Source organism: Neovison vison, chromosome 13 (assembly GCF_020171115.1).
Source record: "Neovison vison isolate M4711 chromosome 13, ASM_NN_V1, whole genome shotgun sequence".
Taxonomy (NCBI): Eukaryota; Metazoa; Chordata; class Mammalia; order Carnivora; family Mustelidae; genus Neogale; species Neogale vison.
Window position 1 is genome coordinate 45,042,253 of NC_058103.1, and position 20,754 is coordinate 45,063,006.

Genomic DNA, 20,754 nt, shown 5'->3' on the forward strand with positions numbered 1-20,754 from the left:
CTCTTATTTGTACATTTACACGTGGAAATCATGAAGTTAATTTTTTGGCTGGGACTCAGAGGCTTCTCCCACATAGTGTTTAAAAACTGAAATATAGTTCACCATTGATAACCTACCATTCTAATAGCATATGTAATCCTAATTACAAGAAACAGGAGCACTGTCTCCAAATGTGGATATATACAACCTTGTAACTATAAGAAACAGAGCAGGACTGTCTGTGAAAGTGGATATACATAACTCATGGGGTCCTCAGATGATCACTGGAGTAGAAAAAAAATGAAAAAGAAATCAAGCCTTACTAATATTAATATGCACACTGACAACATTTATACTTTTTTTCTTTTTAAGATTTTATTTATTTACTTGTGAGAGAGAGTGAGAGAGAGCATGAGAGGGAGCCCAATGCGGGACTCGATCCCAGGATGGAGGACCCCAGGATCATGACCTGAGCCGAAGGAAGTCGCCCAACGGAGCCACCCAGGTGTCCCAACAACATTTATACTCCTGTCACATAGTTAATGTCCCACATGATATGCAAACATCCTAAGGAAAGAGTAGGGATTCCAAAACATGAAGGGCTTAGTAGCAATGCCCTCGTTCATTTATTTGCTTTCAGCATAATAAAACACATTATAATTTGAATAAACCTGATTAAGTGGAAAAATAAATTATAAGTGGGCATACAAATTAGACTATTTTACTATTTATTAAACACTCACATAGGACTTACTATTACCACCCATATGATTTTTTCCCCCTTGCTCATGGCAGTTGCAGCAATATCAAGTTCAAGGGCAGCAATATCTAGGATCCTATACCATTGGCAGTGGAAACTGTAGTATCTGGTGTTCAGTGGCAGCAGCGGACTTGCAAGACCAAAAGTACGTGGTCTGGGGATTGTTCTTTGCTGAACAGCCTTAGTCTCTGATTCTGGATCTCAAAACCTAACAGCAATTCTGTAAGTTACCCAGTATCCTTTGACTGGAGTCTTTTTTTTTTTAACTTATTAATAGGAATTCTGATGGATACACTGTGTAGTTTTAAAAAGGTGATCATTGGGTGGCTGGGCAGTTCAATCAGTTGGGTGTCTGACTCTTTGTGTGTGTGTGTGTGTGTGTGTGTGTGTGTGTGTGTGTCTGACTCTTGATTTCGGCTCAGGTCATGATCTCAGGGTTGTGGGATGGAGCCCTGAATTGGGCTCTGCACTCAGCAGGGAGTCTGCTTGAGATTCTCTCTCTCCTCCTCCCTCTGCCACTACCCCCTGCGCTCACTCTCTCCGTGTAAAATAAATAAATATTTTTAAAAATATATATAAATCATCCCTTAAGAAAATAAAAAGGTGATCAGAGTATGTTTTAGAAGGATATACACAAATACAAGCAGATGCTCTACAGGATACCAAAAATTCAGTTTTTATTTTTCTTCCCCGTAATAGTACATATGTAGACTTTCACATTTGGAGTATGTGTAGCAGCAGCGACACAGGATTATATCCAATCATAGTTAAGCAAAACTTTTAAATGGCAGGAACACTGCACAGGTAATTGGAACAGAATTTGATTTCAAAGTTTTATATGACACTAATCATCAGGTATTATTCAAGAATGGGAAATTTAATTAGCTATTATTTGTTAATTAGCTATTAAATAGCCAAAGAAAAACACCCCATCAATATAAATTTAAATATATTCATATATATTTAATATGTAATTACATTAATTTATTCATTAAATATCAAAACACATTAATGTCATGTTCATATATACTATTTATATTATCCTACATAACTGTGCTCATATATTTAAAATTAGTATACATATTAAAAATCATACATCCTTTTCTCGATGTCACCACAGAACCATACAACATGAGGGAAGGAAAAAAAGCTGAAGTAGATATGAAAGGGAGAAATAGAAAAGGCATAGAAAAGAAAGTGGAGGGGTGCCCGGGTGGCTCAGTGGATTGAGCCTCTGACTTCAGCTCAGGTCATGATCACGGGGTCCTGGGATTGAGCCCCACATCAGGCTCTCTGCTCAGCGGGGAATCTGCTTCCCCCTCTCTTTCTGCCTGCCCTCTGCCTACTTGTGATCTCCCTGTCTCTGTCAAATAAATAAATAAAGTCTTAAAAAAAAAGAAAGTGGAAAAAGAAAAAAAGGAACTCAGAAAATTATTTCTTAATATTCTTGGCAGAAATGTGTAAATGTGAAAAGATGTTAGTTATATCTAACTAACTCTAGTTGTATCAAAATGACAGGATGCACCTAGATGTCCAATGATAGGGGATTAAATGAATAAAATGTAGAACATTCTATAATGAAGTATTATGGAGCTCTTAAAAAAGAACTGAGGCATGGAATAATACCTGCATATACTACAGTGGGATGATCTTCAGAATATACACAAATGAAAAAAGCAAAATGGAGGCAAGTATATAGCATATTCCTGTTTATATCACAGGAGGGGATATCCATATCTATGTGACTGTTGACAGTAAAAAAGAACCATAGAAGGATAAGGCCTAAAACATGTAAAACTACCCAGTTTATTTGCTCTGTAAAAAGCATCAGAGTTCTAGAGATTCAGAGCTGCATAAAAGGCTTATTTATAGACTGCATATATGTGACTAAAGTGGGGAGAGCATCAGAGACTACTGACAACTGGATACTAATCAGACTTCAACAGCTATGTCTCTGAAATTAATTAAGTTAATGAGAAGGGAGAATACAATCTGTAAATTCTACTCTCCACAATCTCTCCTACACTTGTCCATGACACAGACTGAAAAGAGAATGTACTGATTAACACTAACTGACGACAGTTCAAATCCCACAGGCAAAACTGTTCTCCCTTTTGTTTTTTCCACTTGTTCTGCAGACAGTTCTCATTCCTACATTTTCTGTCTTCTAAGATTCAGTGCAAACACAATGCCGTCTCAGATCGACAGCAACAACAGACTTGGAACACAGCCTTAAACCAGAAAAAGTCAGAATCGAAGCTAACTGAAGCAGCACGGGGATGATTTCCCTCAACCTGCCTAGTTGTAACGGGCAAATGGAGCCCTGCATATGAGACAACCTTGCAAAAAACTGCAAAAAACAAGGACAAGAGTCAATGAGTTGAGGCATTAAAAAAAGAAGAAACAACAGAGCAGAAAAGCCACAGACTTTCAGGAGGAGAATCCCTGAGAAAGAACTAGCGCACAGGTGATCCTGCATGAGGATAATAAATCTGGAGTATTGGGAGATGAAAGTTTTACATCGTAGAGAATAGAGGTTCACAAATTCCTCCGAAAATGCTATGTGTGTCATTTTGTCTAACCCTTTCACCTTTGTTAGGTCTCACCAGGGTGAATGAGCCAAAATATGAGGAAGCTGTCACAAGGGACAAGAGAATTTCTGACCCAAAGGAATTAAACTCAACTAGCAAACCCTGAACAACTCCTTTCCACTTCATTAGAGCTTCTTACACTGGGGACATGGAAATACCATAAATCCAAATCCAGTATCATCACATAACAACAAAAGAAATCCCAACAAGCACCCATGCTAAAGATAAACAGAGGACTAAGATTAAAACTGATTCTCTTGTTCATTTTCAAGTAAATCAGATCTCCAGATATTCCCCTTCCCTTCCTACATGCCAAGCACCTTGGGAACAGTGGTGAAAAAAGACCTGGATTCTTAAACTATCTGCACACCAAATGAAATAACTTTTTAAAATGTCACAACTATTGCTCAGAATATTATTTTAATGGCCTTGTTAGACATCTTTAATGATATCCTCTGTTCCACAGTTTAAACAAATGAATTTTATCCTGCGAAACATAATTCCCAACAAATTCCTTCTCCTTATTTACCCGAAGAAGACATATAATGAATGATAGGCACTGGTCATTTAAAAGATTTTATTTATTTGCGAGAGAGAGAGAGAAAGAACACGAGGTGGGGGGGGCAGTGGGAGAGGGAGTAGACTCCCCGCTGAGAAGGGAGACCAAAACAGGGCTTGATCCCATGACCCCGAGATCATGACCTGAACTGAAAGCAGATGCCTAACTGAATGAGCCACCCAAGGCACCCCAGCACCAGTATTTTAAAAATTAAAATACTTCAATAAGCATGCTATAAACCACACATTTTTAAAAAAATTTTGTGTACAGCTGAGAGAGGTCTTCTACTTAGTAGGTATCTTTTCATTTGTTTCTACCATTTATAGAGGGGCAGGGGAGGTTCTTTTTGATACTATTTCTGCTTGAAAGGAAGATTGGCAGATTTCCTCCCCGTTTCTACCTCATAAGTATTCTGTGTTTGTTGGCTTATAATTTAACAGTTCTTACTTTTTCAGCATTTCCCAGCTTGTGGAACTATGTAGCAGGAAGGACAGCTTTGTATTGGCAGCTTTTTGTATGGGCAGTCCTACTCAAGATCCCAGTGTGACATGGCAGCAGGTGCAAGTGCCTGACCACAGAGGTCAGAGGTCACCAAACTACCACTGTTCTCTATATTTTAATTAGTCATGTTTTCTAAATAGGATAATTTTCTTGTCAGATCTTGAAATTTGGTCTTCCCAAGTGAAAAATGTCAGAACAAACCCCTTATCTATCATTAGAGGTGGAAAAAAAGAGGTCCTTAGTTCTCTTCAATTCATAGGGTAATAATATAGTATTTATAGCTAAAGAAGAGTAAGAAATTTTATACTACTTCATTATGAATCGGTATTTACTTAAGATTGATAAGTCTTATTGAAAAAGCACACTGATGTTTTTAAAGACTTTATGTATGCATGTGCGTATGTATGTGTTTATAGAGGGCACGTGAGCAGGGGGGGGCAGAGGGAAAGAGAGAAGGAAAGACTCTCTAGCAGACTCCCTGCTGAGCACAGAGTCTGACTCAGGGCTCGATCTCACAACCCTGAGATCATGACCTGAGCCAAAATCAAGAGTCAGATGTTTAACCAACTGAGTCAATCAATACACTGATTTTTGACATGATTCTGGAAGTCAGAGACAGAAAGATGACTAAACAAGAAGAGTCACAGAAGCCAAGGGAGAAGGCTATCAAGAAGGAAGGGCTGATCAACTCTATTAAACTCTGCAGAGATAGTGTTAATTCAAGCCTACAATGCCTGAGGGTCAGGGTAGGCGGGCAGAAGTGAGGATTGGTGACCTCAGAGAAAGCCAGTTCAGCAGAGAGACATAGGCAAAAACCAGACTGCACTGATCTGAGGAGTGAAAGTAAAGCAGGCTAAGGGAAGAAGGCAAATGTAACCTGCTTTTGAGAAGCCTGAAGGGAAGAGGAAGAAGGCAGTAGTTACAATACGATAAAACATTGAGAAAGTTTGGGGTTGTTTTTAAGATTCCAGAAATCTGACCAAGTATAAAGGGTGATACGGTCTCAGCCCAGGAATCTTTGTAGAGCCACAGAACTGTACCTAGAACTTCCTACTCCATGTCTTTACTTACCTGCTACAAGAGCATTTCTAAGCCCAGAAGTTCAAAACTGCAGTCATTACTTTTCTTCCAAAACCTGCTGCTCCTCCTGTATTCTTTATCCTCGTAATAGGATCTGTCTATGGGGGGGGCCCGTGTGAAGACCCTGTCTTCTCCTACTATTCTCTCTCACCTGCTCCACCCTGTGTTTTATACACAACAAACTACTTATTGTTTCTCTACTGTCTTATTCTGTTTCTGTACTGGTGCTTTGTTCATGCTTCTCTCTCTACCTAGAATATCTCCCAACCCCATGTGATAAACACATACTTATCTTTCAAGACTCTACTCAAAAACAAATAAATAAATAAGACAGAATCAGCACATTCTTTAATGAGGCTTTTCCTGAATATGCCCGAACTTAATCATTTCTTCCTTCCCTCTTCCCTCCCTTTCTTTCCCTCACTCCAATGGTTCCTAGATAGTCTTGCAGACAATTTATTTTTCCAAGTAAGCACAGAAACAAACAATTGTCATCTATTATTACCATCTCCCAGAATAACATCTTATACTAAAATAACTTAGACCCAAAATACCACAATTTCAGATTAAAAACACTTGTTCTTGAGGTTAGCAACCTTACAGTAACTGTTTATGTTATACAATCCATACCTTTTTCACTGCACTCAAGACCCATGAAAATGGCAGTGTCCTAACAAACTATTCTCATTAACAGTTAAGATTCTTGATTCTTCTCACATGAATGCCTCTGTTTGCTAGTTGATTAAGTTAGTCTTTGTAATAGAGTTAAAGTTAGTTAACTTTAATAGTTAACTATTTTAAGTTTAATAGTTGTAAAGTTAGTTAAAGTTTAATAGTTGTAAAGTTAGTCTTTGTTAGTACTTTGTAATAGTACAAAGTACTATTTGTACAGTGCCCAGAATAAAACAGGTGCTCAATAAATACTTGTTGAGTCTAATGAAGAAAAAGCAATGTAGAAAGAAAAATGCTAAGAAAGGGGGAATAGGAAGAAAAAGATCTTTGGAAAATAGCCACCAACTTGTAATTGAAGCTGTAGATGGATTGGTGATCTCTAAGCCAAAAGGATTCTTGACTTGTCTCATTTGCTTTTTGAAAACTCTTGTGTTGAACTGGGTCTCTTCTGAATTTCTCAAAATTACTGGAACATCCCAACCAAACCTGAATAAAAATAAAAATAAAATAATACATAATTCTAGCAAATGCTGAAACTTTGTTATATGTGAAATATGTTGGGCTTCATTAATTATTCCTTTTAACACAAGTACCACAAAAAGAGATTCATTTATTCAGTTTACATTATATTACAGAATTAATCTAGAAGTGACTGATGAGAGGCCCCATGCAATATATTGTTCAGCTGGTTGAACTGACATACTCCTGAAACAAAGAGTTCTATTTTAATATTGTCGGTGATAACAAAGTAGTACAGTCATTAGAGATTAATTATACTTAATATGACAGCAAAAACATGATAAGAGTTAGTGAACTTTTTACATGATATAAAAGCAAATTCATATTTAACATGCAGACTATCTGATATTATTTATGGGCCAGGAGAACTTTTATTTAAACACCAAACATAGCACTTCATTTATATAACATGCTTTCTACTTTTAAATTTCAGGTAAAGCTGTGAAAATGCACACTGAACAGATGAAAAGGAAAATGAAACAGACCCAACTCAATTTGTTATCAAGTTAGAAAGCAGCTAAGTTCACTCAATTAAAAAAAAGTAATTTAAAATTAATAGGATGGCATTTATACTCTGATGCACTTTCTTCTCTCCAAACACTTAGCAGTGGTGGATAAAAAATAAACAGAGAAATCAAAAAGACCCCACTGAAATGAGCAAACAAACCAAACTGTGTTGAAACAAAGGAACAGTAGTACTCAGCAATGAAAAGGAATAAATTATTGCTAGAGCCACATGGTCAAATCTCAAAAGCAACATCCTGAGCAAAAGAAGTCTTACACAAAGGAGTACATGCTCTATGATTCTGTAATATACAATTTGAGAGCAGGCAAAACTAATTCATAGTAGAAATAAAAAACAGAGCAATGGTTGCATCTGAGGCGGGGGGAAGGGGTATGGACTGACAAGGAAATGGCATGACGAAACTTTCTCTGGTGATGGTCATGTTGCATACCTTGCGAAGAGGTTTGAGTATAGATGATGCATTTAATAACACTGAAGACTTGTATATTTCATTGTGTATAAATATTACTTTGAAAGAAAAAAAAGGAACTATAAACAAAAATGTTGAGGGACACCTAGGTGGTTTAGTCAGTTGGTTTTGGCTCAGGTCATGATCTCAGGGTCGTGAAATCGAGCTCCACATCGGGCTCTCTTTCCCTTTCCCTCTGCCCCTCTCTCCCTTTCCTACTCCCTGCCCCCAAACAAAACAAAACAAAACAAAACACCCAAATGTTGAGCTCCAGCTAATAATATGCAATGCTTTAGTGTTTATGGGAAGAGTAACAAATTACTTTGAAGTGATCAAGAAATAAGATGGACAAATATGAAATAAAGACTCTATACCAAAATATTGATTGTAGAACCTAAGTGATGGGCATATATATATTCATGGTATAATTTTTTCAAGTTTTCTGTATGTTTGAAAATTTTAATAATAAAATGGTAGGAGAAAAAGAGACATAGCGGGTTCAAAGACAATCTTAACGGTTCTAAAAAAGGGAAATAAATATAAAGTAATGAGTAAGGCTAATGCCAGGGTTTGATAGGTCCCAAGTGTGGCAGCAGGCAGTGGCAAGTAAGCCTTCCCATAGTAAGAGGACTTTATAGGTTGTCCATTCAAAACAAGAGCCAGACGGAGGTTCATAATCTGAATCCAGGCGCTGGGTTAGGACAATATCAATATGGATGTCATTATAAGAGGTGTCTGGGTGGCTCAGTGGGTTAAGCCTCTGCCTTCGGCTCAGGTCATGATCTCAGGATCCTGGGATCAAGCCCTGCATCAGGCTCTCTGCTCAGCAGGGCCTACTTTCCCCCTCCGCCTCTGCCTGCCTCTATTTGTGATCTCTTTCTCTCTGTCAAATAAATAAATAAAATCCTAAAAAAAAAGAAAGAAAGAAATGTCATTATAATACCTGTCCTTAACTAGGAGGCATCTAGGAATTGGGTTGGAGACAATCGTAAAATGGTTAAACAGCAAGGGTGATGACAAAGGGTAGGGAAGAAAACTATTAAAATTAAGTTTGCAAACCAAAATTTCAAACCACTTCAATAAATCTAATGCCAAGAGAAGACCACTAAAAGTAACATACAGTATAAAGTTATACTCTAGGCGCACCTGGGTGGCTCAGTGGGTTAAGCCTCTGCCTTCGGCTCGGGTCATGATCCCAGTGGCCTGGGATCGAGCCCCTCATCTGGGCTCTCTGCTCAGCAGGGAGCCTGAGTCCCACCTCTCTCTGCCTGCCTCTCTACCTACTTCTGACCTCTGTCTGTCAAATAAATAAATAATATCTTTAAAAAAAATTAACAGCCATGCAAAGAGAAAGTATGACTCATAATGAGGAGAGAAAATAATCTAAAGAAATAGACCCTATAAATGACAGGTATACTAGAACTAGTAGACAAGAATATTGAAATAATTGTTATAACTACACTTCATATTTTCAGAAAAGTAAGTAAAGATTGCGCATACTACATGGAGATGTGGAAAATATTTAAAAAGACCCAAATCCATTTCTGAAGATGAAAAAATACAACATTGGAGATGAAAAATACACTGGATGAAATTAATAGCTGACTTAACATTATAGAACAAAAGAGTAGTATATTTGAAGACTTATCAACAGAAAGGATCCAATATGAAACAGAGAGAGGAAAAAAAGGCTAGACAGAAAAAAACCCCAAATCACCCAAAACATCATTGAGCTGAAGGACAACTTCATGTAGTTTGCAGAGAAAGGGCAGAGATGCACAAGAAAACTACAGACGTGTATCACTCAGGAAAATAGACGCAAAACTTTTTTTTTTTTTTTTTTAATTTGTTTGACAGACAGATCACAAGTAGGCAGAGAGAGAAGGAAGCAGGCTCCTGGCCGAGAAGAGAGCCCAATGTGGGGCTTGATCCCAGGACCCCGGGATCATGACCTGAGCTGAAGGCAGAGGCTTTAAACCACTGAGCCATCCAGGCGCCCTGACGCAAAACTTCTTAACAAAATGTTAACAAATGGAATCCAGCAATACATTAAAAGGCTAATATATCATGACCGAAGGATGGCTTAACATAACATTAAAAATTTAACATAACTCAGCATATTAACAGACTGAAAAAGAAAAACTATATGATCATCTCAATACATGCAGAAAAAGCACTTGTTCAAATCCAATGTCTCATCCTGATAAAAACTGTCAGCAAACCAGGAATGTAAAGGAACTTAACCTGGTAAAGGGCAGCAATAAATATGCAGAGCTAACATCGTACTTAATGAAAAACTGCTTTCCTCCTAAAATCAGGAACAAGACACTTAATAGCTATGTGTCCTTGGGCAATCACGCAACCTTTGTGTAATTGGTTTCCCATCTGGAAACCTTTGTAACAGAGTGTGGCACTAAGTAAGTGCTAGCGATGATAATGCCGATGATGGAGTAGACAAAGGGGTTGGCAGAAGAGCTAGAGGGAAAGAACAAATCCAGTAATTTCTCCTTTTTGAACCTCAGAATCAGTTACCCCACAGCCACTGTGTCCACTGCCCAACACTGCCCCAGTGCCTTTTAGCAGTTAAGTCAGGAATGTGAAATGGTAGGACACAAGATATAATCTTCCCATGAGAGCCATAAGATAACACCTCCCTCTTCTTTCCTTCATCCCTTGGAGTGAAAAAAACAAGGGGAGAAAACACCATTCTATGCTATATATACTCATTCTATTTCCTGGCCCCTTCACCATTTTAATTCTTCCTACCGTCCACCTACCCCCCCCCTTTTTTTCTTTACCCCCACTGCCTGTCTCCTTACACCCACACTACCAGCAGTAAATTCTGGAATTCAGAGCTCATTTTGTTCAGTTCTACTGAAGGTTCAACCATTATATTTCAGATATTTTATCATATTGTACCTAACATTTTCTTTTCTTTCTTTTTTTTTTTTTTTTTAAGATTTTATTATTTGACAGAGAGAGAAAGATCACAAATAGGCAGAGAGGAAGGCAGAGGGGGAGAGGGAAGCAGTCTCCCCGCTGAGCAGGGAGCTTGATGTGGGCTCCCAGGACCCTGGGATCATGACCTGATCTGAAGGCAGAGGTTTAACCCACTGAGCCACCCAGGCACCCCTTACATTTTCAATTAAAGAATCTTTAAAGGTATAGGAGTCAGAAACCCAAAAAGCAGGGCTTTGGAGAAGTATCTGAAAGCAGCCTTTTGTAAGCACAGAATTCCTCTGCAATTGTTTTATTTATTGCATGTCAACTACACATCAATAAATAAATTTTTGGGGCGCCTGGGTGGCTCAGTGGGTTAAGCCGCTGCCTTCGGCTCAGGTCATGATCTCAGGGTCCTGGGATAGAGTCCCACATGGGGCTCTCTGCTCAGCAGGGAGCCTGCTTCCTCCTCTCTCTCTCTGTCTGCCTCTCTGCCTACTTGTGATCTCTGTCTGTCAAATAAATAAATAAAATCTTTAAATAAATAAATAAATAAATAAATTTTCAAGAAAAAATGTGCTTTATTTATTCTATGATTTATCTGGTTTTAATACAAAAAGTATTATTTCTCCAAATCTTTACAAAACATCAGTGTTGTAGGAAGATACACCATATCTATTCTGTGGCTTTGAATACACTTCGGAATGGAAGAAATAATTTGAGATGTAAAGTGTGCTTCTTTTTAAACATGCTTATCCAAGGCTGCTTCGCCCAGTATCAGATCAAGAGCTGCCAAACCACACTTATTATTAGAAGAAATTCATCTCCCTAGATTTTTTTCTCCATCTCATGCTTTGTCTTGGGTCTGCATTTTCTAATGGCCTAAGGTCCTAGATTTGAGTCGAATACATCTTTTAAAATTGGTATTATGGATCATGCTAAACCCTTGGCCTTTGTATCATACATAACCTCTTTACCGTGAAGGATAACACACAGAAAAGTACACAAAACATAGTTCAATGAATTAGAAAGTAATTAGTATTCGGGTGAAGAACCCGAACAATATTCTCAGAAAGTCTCTGGTGTCCCCTCCCAGGCACTATCCCTTCCCTCTCCAGTATCTTGACTTCAATTGCTGTAATTTAGTGTATCTGTTTCTGAATTGTTATGTAAGTGGAAGGATGCTGTGTACACTTCTACTTCCTATTTTATAATGTTATGCTTGCAGATTTATCCATGCAGCTATATCTAGCACATCTTTGTAGCTATGTAATATTCTACTGTACAATCAATATGCTGTAACTTGCCTCCTCGTTCTACTCTTAATGGACGTTTAAGTTGTCCTCACTCTGGCCATCACGAATAATGCCTACATCAACATTGTCATACAAGGCACTTGGTGAACATGGGTGTACCCCCATTTTTTCTTAGGTGCCCATATACTGAGAATGGTATTTCTTGGCCGGGTCTGTGCTTCTTCAACTTCCGAGGAGAAGGCTAAAGATTGTTCTACGGGGTAGCATCAATTTACCCTCCTATGCTCCCCTTGTGCCAAAAACTGGCCAAAACCTTGTTAGCCACCTGGTAGGTATGTGGTGGCAGTGCACTACATACTTGTTAATTTATATTTCTTTTTTTAATTTCTATTTCTCAGATGACTGTTTTTATTTATAGAAATTCTTCATATGTTCTGAATGTGAGCCCTTTGTTGGATATAGCTTCACCCCTCCTGCACCTTGCCTTTCACGTTCATAATGGTATCTTTTGATGAACAGAGCTCTTAGTTTTTACACAGTTATTAACTTTTTCCTTTAAGGTTAATGCTCTTGCTCTTTGGCTTTCCATTACCGGCTAATCTGAATCATGTCCTGACACTGCCACACTTCTGAATTAAGATCTCGGACATTTCTGTACTCCTGTCCTCTTAAAGGACTTAGTCAAGCATGACCAGAACGGCCAATGCTGAATCAAGGCTCTGGGTCCATATCTGACTTCACCAGCCCTGTTACCTCAATATCCTTATGCTTTGAGGGAAACAAGTGTTGGGGAGTGAGGGAAGATAGAATTCACTATATACTAGAGTGACGTTGCACACAGTCCGACCACACCTCTCCAAAGCATTATGTTTAATGTAGTCTGAGATCAAGTAAGCTGGTTTTGGGGCAGCTAACACACAGATGACTCATGATGAACTTTCAGCCTACTATAATCCTAAACCTTTTCACATACCTGACCCAACATGAACTTCCTCATTTTTGCACAAAAATTCACAACTTCCACAGTTTTAACCTGCTCGATGAGGATCAATGTTTCTATCCTTAACATATTACTCAAAAGCCTATATGCAGAGATGACCTGAAATAAGGTTAAAAATTAGAGACTGGTCAAATAGTAATCCATGATTGGTGCTGAAAAATAGTTCTGTGAAATACTGGTAAAGAGACCCAATGACGTTTCTCTGGCCACAACCTAACATCTGGTCTTTTCCACATTTTTAAAAAAGATTTTATTTATTTATTTGACAGAGAAAGAGATCACAAGTAGGCAGGCGGGGGTGGGGGAGGGAGGAACAGGCTCCCCGCTGAGCAGAGAGCCCGATGCAGGGCTCAATCCCAGGACCCTGATATCATGACCTGAGCAGAAGGCAGAGGCTTAACCCACTGAGTCACCCAGGTGCTCCTTTTTCCACATTTTTAATCAAAAACTAGAATAAAGATGTTGATGCCCTGTATATCAGATTACAGCTGATATGACATTACAAGGAATAATAAAATAAAATAGTAAAAAAGAAAACTGACAAGTTTTCTTTTCAATTTCTTTTCAATCTTTTCAATGATAAATTCACCTTTATCTTTTTCCACTTGAAGTCAAGTTGGCAACTGTTAGTAATGACATACTAACTAAACAAATGCTTCTAAACATTCATTACTTTCTTTTACCTAAACTTTGTCCCCCTTTTTACCACAAAGAGGATTTTCTATTCTCTTTCCTTTACTGTTACAATTTTATACTTATTCCTCCTGGATTTTTCATAATTATGTTTTTTTTTTTTTTAAGATTTCTGTTTGTTTATCTGACAGAGAGAAAGCATGCATGCACAAGCAGGGAGGAGTGGCAGAGGGAGAGTGAGAAGCAGACTCCCCACCAAGCAGGGAGCCCGATGCAGGGCTCCATCCCAGGGTGCCAGGATCATGACCTGAGCAGAAAGCAGACACCCAACTGAGTGAGCCACCCAGGCACCCCTGCTTTTTCCCATTTCTAAATTGTTTATTATACTTGTTCATAATGTTTAAACTTCTAACACAGCAATAATCTGTGGACCTCCAATTCTTTTTTTTTTTTAAGATTTTTATTTATTTATCTGACAGAGATCACAAGTAGGCAGAGAATTACTCAGAGAGAGAGAGAGAGAGGAGGAAGAAGGCTCCCCGCCGAGCAGAGCCCATTGTGGGGCTTGATCCAATGACCGTGGGATCATGATCCGAGCTGAGGGCAGAGGCTTTAACCCACTGAGCCGCCCAGGCGCCCCGGACCTCCAATTCTGACCACATTTTTTCTTATTGCTCATATAATGTCTTATGTGGCACACACTTCCAAAGCTTTTAATCAGAGGCTGAATTGGTAGACCAGACCTCCTTTCCTTGTGTCTGGAGTCTCATAGAGCTCCTCATGAATAAAGGTTACTTTGAAGATAAAATTTTAGGATCAGCAGTAAACAATTTTTATTACCCCTTCAGCTCTGAGTTCTCAAGCCAGAAAACAGACATGCAATTGTTAATTTGGGGGGCCTTCTCTCTACGGTGATCTCCCAAAGATGGTCTCATGCAGTAGCTGGATACTGACACTGGATCAGGATAAAAAAGCCCTTCGTGGGTAAACTCAGAGGATTGTCTCTGAGGGAACTGCTGTGCTAATGATAGGACTTTGGGAAAATGACCCAGTCTCGAAAACTCCGTGCCTTTACTTGTAAAATGAGGGTTTAAAATAAGTGACCTTAAGGCCCTCCGAAGGCTTGAAATGTTGTTTCTAACAGTTTTGTGTTTTCTTCTAGATTCCTCTAAAAAAAATCTTGCCAATGCAAGGGTGGAGTATTGTGCACTCTAAACAAACAGAAACCAGTCATGTTCTTTTCCTAAGGAAGAATCTGTACCTCATCACCAACCTCATCACACATAGACATCCTACTGCATTCAACAAGTGAGATGAGAAATAGTCAAGGTCAGTCTTTCAAAAGAATTGTTAATCAAGTACTAAAGACTGAAAATGCAAGACACTGAGGTATCCTAGCACAAAGCAGTTATCACTCTTAGGGTGGGGAAAAACAAAGGGAAAAGTGGGGATGATGATGATGATGATGATGATGATGATTTAAGATCTTATTTCTTTATTTGACAGAGAGAGACACAGTGAGAGAGGGAACAGAAGCAGGGGAAGTGGAAGAGGGAGAAGAAGGCTCCCTGCCGAGCAGGGAGCCCGATGTGGGGCTCGATCCCGGGACCCTGGGATCATGACCAGAGCCGGAGGCAGACACTTAACATCTGAGCCACCCTGGTGCCCCATAGAGTGGGGATTATTATAATTTAGAAGCTTAGATAAGGGATTCCCCCAGAGCTGGCATGCAGACGTTTGTGGTAGGAGTGTTGCCAACTGGCACTGATACCGCTGAAGGAGTGTGATGAGGCTAGTTCTAGGAAAAATTGTCAACTAAAATAAACTGCTGCTACTCGGGTCAACTGCCAGTGCCAGGGCAAAGGTCAGTGCCACAGGCATGCAGACCAGGAAAAGGAAGCAAACTGTTAAGCAGAAGTCCCTTCTTCCTCCTCCAGCCTTCCTGTTTCTTTCTAGCATCATCTACTGGCAGATTCTAATAGGGAGCAAATGATAAGAGTAACATGCAAAGTCCCCGTCCCAGTATTACCACGCAGAGTACAGAAGAGCATGTTTGCTTCTGAGAGACAACAGCTTTTGAGAAAGATCTGGAGGATGATTTAGAGTATGTCCTGTGGCAGCACAGAAGGGTACAAGGTCCTTCCTCCAGGGGATCTGACCTCCCCTTAATCAGACATTCTAGGTCTATGGATTGGCTTATATCTATAAACTGGGTGAAAGGTGGTAACTCGCCGTTGTGAACACTCAAGTCAGGTTTCTGGCTCCAGACATGGAGTTTCTCCTTCTATGTAGTTCATGTAGCATTTAGTAGGCTGCCCATCTATTTTATTCCTAGAAACACTCTAATCCATTAGCCACCGCCAAAAATCCTTGTGAGCCAAAACATTCTCTGCTTTGTCCTCCACTGCCCATTATGGAACATATGTACACCTCGACTCTGATGAGGTGCCACTGGACCTCAGGTCAGGAGCTCCCACCATCACAAACAGCCTAGAGAGAACAGAGATTTTCAAGGATACAAGTCTCCTCTCAGCAATTTATTTCTCAGTGCCCTCATGAAAAAGTGCCCTCTTCTGTGAAGTCTTCAAGGATGCAGTAGGGGGATGGGTGTGCAGGTTGCACATAATAAATCCAGTCCAATATTCTTATCTTTCTAAACTGTTAGATTCTTTCCTCGTTATGCCAGGAAAGTTCTAGCACCTTAACCTTATTACATACAGGCCACCACTGAGTCTAAGTTTCAGTCAACCACATCTGAGTTAATACCTTAGATTCAGAATTTCTTAAGAACACACCCAGATCAATAAATTTTATCTCTAGCACCTAGGCTGCTCAGTTGGTTAAGCATCTAACTCTTGGTCCCAGCTCAGGTCTTGATTTCAGGGTCCTGAGTTCAAGTCCTGCCTTGGGCTCCACACTGAAGTGGAGCCTACTGAAAAATAAAGAAAGAAAAGAAAAGAAATAATTCATTTTATCTGATTTACTGTTACATTCTATCCTTCCTGGCCTAATCTATTTACAATCAATTGTTTGCAATGACACAAATTAGCAAAATTTTGCACATCTTTTAGAAGCTAAGCTCTTTCCAAGCAAGTTGGATTTTGTTCCTGTCCTTTGGAACATGAAGAGATCTGGGCCTCACAGCAAAAGGTTATAAAGATAGGTCTTGAGTATAGACATCCTTTGCAAAGCAATTATTCTAGGAAAGGTTATAAAGGAGAGTTAGAATGACCGGGGTTTCAAGACTCTCAGTTTTATCCAAGCCAATTCAGATGTTCCCATTCCAAGTCTCAGGGGTCTGGTTCTTTCCACTCAGTGTCCTCAACGAGACATTGACAAGGCTGTATAATTCTATTAGCAGCACAATTAAAACTTTGTTCAATATTTAGTTCTGTGGCTACATGAAATAAAGTGCTTTAGAACCCAGAACCTCTCTGATTCTCTAAGGGTTGCCCTGAGTGTGTTAAGATGTTAGCTTATCATTTTCTTTCTGTAAGCGTTCCAGTGATCTGAGAAGCAACCATCCCATCCATCCCTCAGTCCTTATAGTTAAAAAGTGCTTTAACCACTTTAAACACTTCAGAAGTCATTTTATCACAATCAATCAAAGGTAGCAATCTGATGAATCACTATGCAAATAATTGCCATTGATTACTAGGACCTTATATCATGTTGGCAAGGAGCCGAAGATGCAATCGCTGAAGCCCATCTTTGAAAGCACCCCCCACCCCGCCAGGGTTTCCAATTGTAGTAACAATTTCTTTATTAATATCTTTTGTAAGTCCAACCGGGAGACCAAAAACACAAAAGCTATTTTAACAGAGGGAATTTAATATGGTTAATTGTTAACCATATGCTGAAGAACTGAAAACGCTAAAAGGGGACAGTGAGCATCATAGAAGTAGTACCAGTAGGAAACAGCTATCACTCCAAAACAGGGATAAGGAGAATTACTACAGCTGAGAAATTTGGAGCAAGGACTGCCATGGAGCTGGGACTCAGATCTGAGGAAATGGTATTGATATCTTTGAAGGGGTGTGATGGCTGGTTCTAAGAGAGTGGAAAACTACAAATTGGAAAAACTGGGGCCAACTGTTAATGCCAGAGTGAGGCATTACCACTGTGGTGAGAGAGACAAGAAAAGAATCACACAGGAAGCAGCAAGCCCTTTTGTCCTCTACCCTTCCACTCACCCTCCCCTGCTGGCAAAGCCTGCTAGGCAGCCAGCTAGCAGAGAAGAAATGTGGTTTAGAGGTGCTGCCCCAGATTCACAAAACAGAATCTAAAGGGGTGCTATGAAGCTGAGGGACAATAGCTTAATAGCCTGTAGTCAAGAGGAAGCAGGGGGCAGCTGCAGAGTCAGGGTCCCCCATTATATGAAACTGTTAAAGGATGTATGGCATTTTGGTCTCCTCTCTGCACAGCACCTGGCAAATAGCAAGAGCTTAATAAATGTGAGGTATTAGAGCTCACAAAACGACCAAGAGTTAAAGAGAAATACCATACTTCAGTGGCACGATTCTTTGCTATTGCTATTGGGATTCAAATGTTCCTGTTCTTTCTCCACTCCCACACAGTGCAAACAGACAAGGAGAACATGAGAAAGAAGCAGTGGAAAAGAAAATCAGAGCAGTACTGAGATAATGGCGAAGATACAAAACCAATAGGGATTATATTTTGGGAAGTTAAAAAAACATGACACAGGTGAAAAGCATAGTGGATTCATGGGTTTACCTTCTGTCGGGGGTATTATCAGAAAGTTGCTTTTATGAGATCTACATGGTTTTCTTTGTTTCTACTCAATGTACCCATTGCCTTGGCTTATGTTAGCAAATAAACACTAGTAAAAAGTTTGCCTAGACAAAGGTAACCCAGCTAAAGGTAATGGTTGAGTTAGGTTCAAGATAACTAGATAGAAAGTGATTGGGACTTACACGGTTTCAGCAATACTTAGCCCAGACTTTCAAAAATTCTAGTTATCTGGCCTTCCACCCTTCAAAGTCATATCCAAATGGAGTGGTTAGGCAGTCATTACGTTTTCAAAACAAGTCCTAAATTTGGCAGAGCCAGAATTTGCATCTAGGTCTGTCTGACTCCAAAGTCTGTCTCTTGACCAGTACAAACATGAGGTCATGAGGTTCCTGACTACCCTTACCCACAGATACTGCCATCATTAGCCATGTGGCCCTCACTCATTTTCCTCTTCCCAGTACTATACCTAAGATATCTAATTATCTGGCCTACAGAAAATTAATTTTTTAAAAGATTTTATTTGTTTATTTGACAGCACAAGCTGGCAGAGGGGCAGGCAGAGGAAGAGAGAGAAGTAGGTTCCCCGCCAAGCAAGGAGCCCAACGCGGGGCTCGATCCCAGGACACTGGGATCATGACCTGAGCTGAAGGCAGCTGTTTAACCAACTGAGCCACCCAGGCATTCCCAGAAAATTAAAATTTAAGGATAAAATGCAATGATCAACTAGTTACCTATTTTCCTTAATGGAGGAAAATCATATTTCTTTAAGAGAATAACACTGACATTATAGTCATTAAGAAATCCTGTGTTAAAACTGCTTTACTCACTTAGGCAACCAAGTTGCAAATTCCAATTACAAACTTTCTTGAAATGAACACTAAATAGCAGTGAAATCTGGTGAGTCAAGAATAACAAATTGTGTGAGACTGGTTTAGTCTTCTCCCACTCAAAAACAAGGAATTTTGTGTTCAACAGCTGGCAGGGTGAGGGGCAGTACGGAAGTATTAAGACTGGGCTTAGTTTCTCAAGAAGGCATATAGTTTCAGAAATTAACAAGGACTTGTTTCCTTTCTGTAAAGTAATCCTATATATGTGATTAAAGGGTATTTTAAGATTCGTTTTAAACAGGCAGATCTATTCACTAACACGCTTCCTCTGTCTCTCTATGTTAATGATGTACCCCTGTAATGTCTTCTATCCTCTACCATACAGACTTAACTTCATTTATTTCTCAAAATACTGATTCTTCAAAATCGAGCTCATGTTTCCCTCTGCAATGGATGAATTAGTAAGATAGTTTCAACTAGCTGTATTTATAAGGCTTCTCTAAGCATGATACAATGGCATCTCCTCGAAAGAGAAATTTTAGAATCTCTGAGCTAGAACAATTGCTCAAGGATTACCTAACAGTCTATTCTCCCTGTCTCCAATGCGTAAACTGCCCCTACCCGTTAATGTAACTTATCTCAAAGGTCTTTTCCAGCTCTAAAATTATGACTTCACAGTTCCACCGACTAAATATTACTTCAAAAGGCGTGGAATGTATCTAGAAACCATTAAATTCTCAAACGGTAACGGAGTTCAGTTATAAGTTACGCTCAAAGATCTGAGGCCAAGTCCTCAATTCTGGTGAGAACAACAATCAGCTGTGCTTACTGTCCACGTCTGTGCACTGTACCGCAGGTGACCGATTCACTCCGGGCACACCGTAGGCCCCAATCCGGGACAGAAGCCTGCCGGTCAAGCACTCTATCCCAACACCGAGACCAGGCCCTGACAGACCGCTTTATCTCTTAGAAACAACGCTGGGTAAAATACCTCCACCCGGCACCACCCCCAGATACCCGCAGCGACGGGGACGACACAGCGATGCAGAGCAGTGATGCAGGTGCACACCGCACCTTGTTTTGCTCCCGGAGCCAGGCGGAGTTCGCGACACCAGCTCCCCCCACCCCCAGCCCCGGGCGCCCCAGCCCCGCAGGATCCCCCGGCGCCGATGCACCCCTCCTCCGGCTGCCCTCCGCGACCCCACTGCCCCAGCTGTCCGCCCCTCCGTCCCTTGTTTCTAACCATGGGGCACTTACCATCCCAATACCAGGCCGGTGGTCACGATGAAGCAGGTAAAGACCACTGCGATGTAGAAAAGCGGCGAATACTCATACAGCGTTACCAGAAACACCGCAGCCATCAGGATATCCTACACTGAGCCGAGCTTCAGCCGCCCAGCCCGGCCCACCCGGCTGGGGTAAAAGCCACTACGGCGCCTCGGAGCTGACAAACTTTGTGGATACGCACTCGCCCGGGGTTCTAGGACTAGACGTCGGGGCAACCTCGCCGGCTGCGGGAGCCGGAGTGCCAATCACGACGCCGCCTGCAGGGCTCGCCCCGCCCCTCCTGCTCCCGTCCCGAGCAATTGGCTTCGCAGAGGGGCGGTGCCCGGACTGACTCACGGGATTGGTACCCGGAGAGCGTCCGTCTGTCCTAGCGGTGAAGGCTTTTCTGCGGCAAATTCTAAACGCTCATCGCGGCCAAAGCTGT

At 40.4% G+C, this 20,754-nt stretch overlaps 1 protein-coding gene across 1 annotated transcript in view; it reads right to left on the minus strand.

The window, feature by feature from the left end:
- Window positions 1-20,512, minus strand: part of CGRRF1 (cell growth regulator with ring finger domain 1) — a 30,326-nt gene extending 9,814 nt beyond the window's left edge. The window contains exons 1-2 of the mRNA XM_044230771.1: window positions 20,301-20,512; window positions 6,489-6,628 (exon numbers count right to left, since the gene is read on the minus strand). Coding sequence (XP_044086706.1) covers window positions 6,489-6,628; window positions 20,301-20,404 — 244 coding nt within the window. The 5' untranslated portion in view covers window positions 20,405-20,512. The remainder of the gene's footprint in view (window positions 1-6,488; window positions 6,629-20,300) is intronic.
- Between the last annotated feature and the right edge of the window lie 242 nt (window positions 20,513-20,754).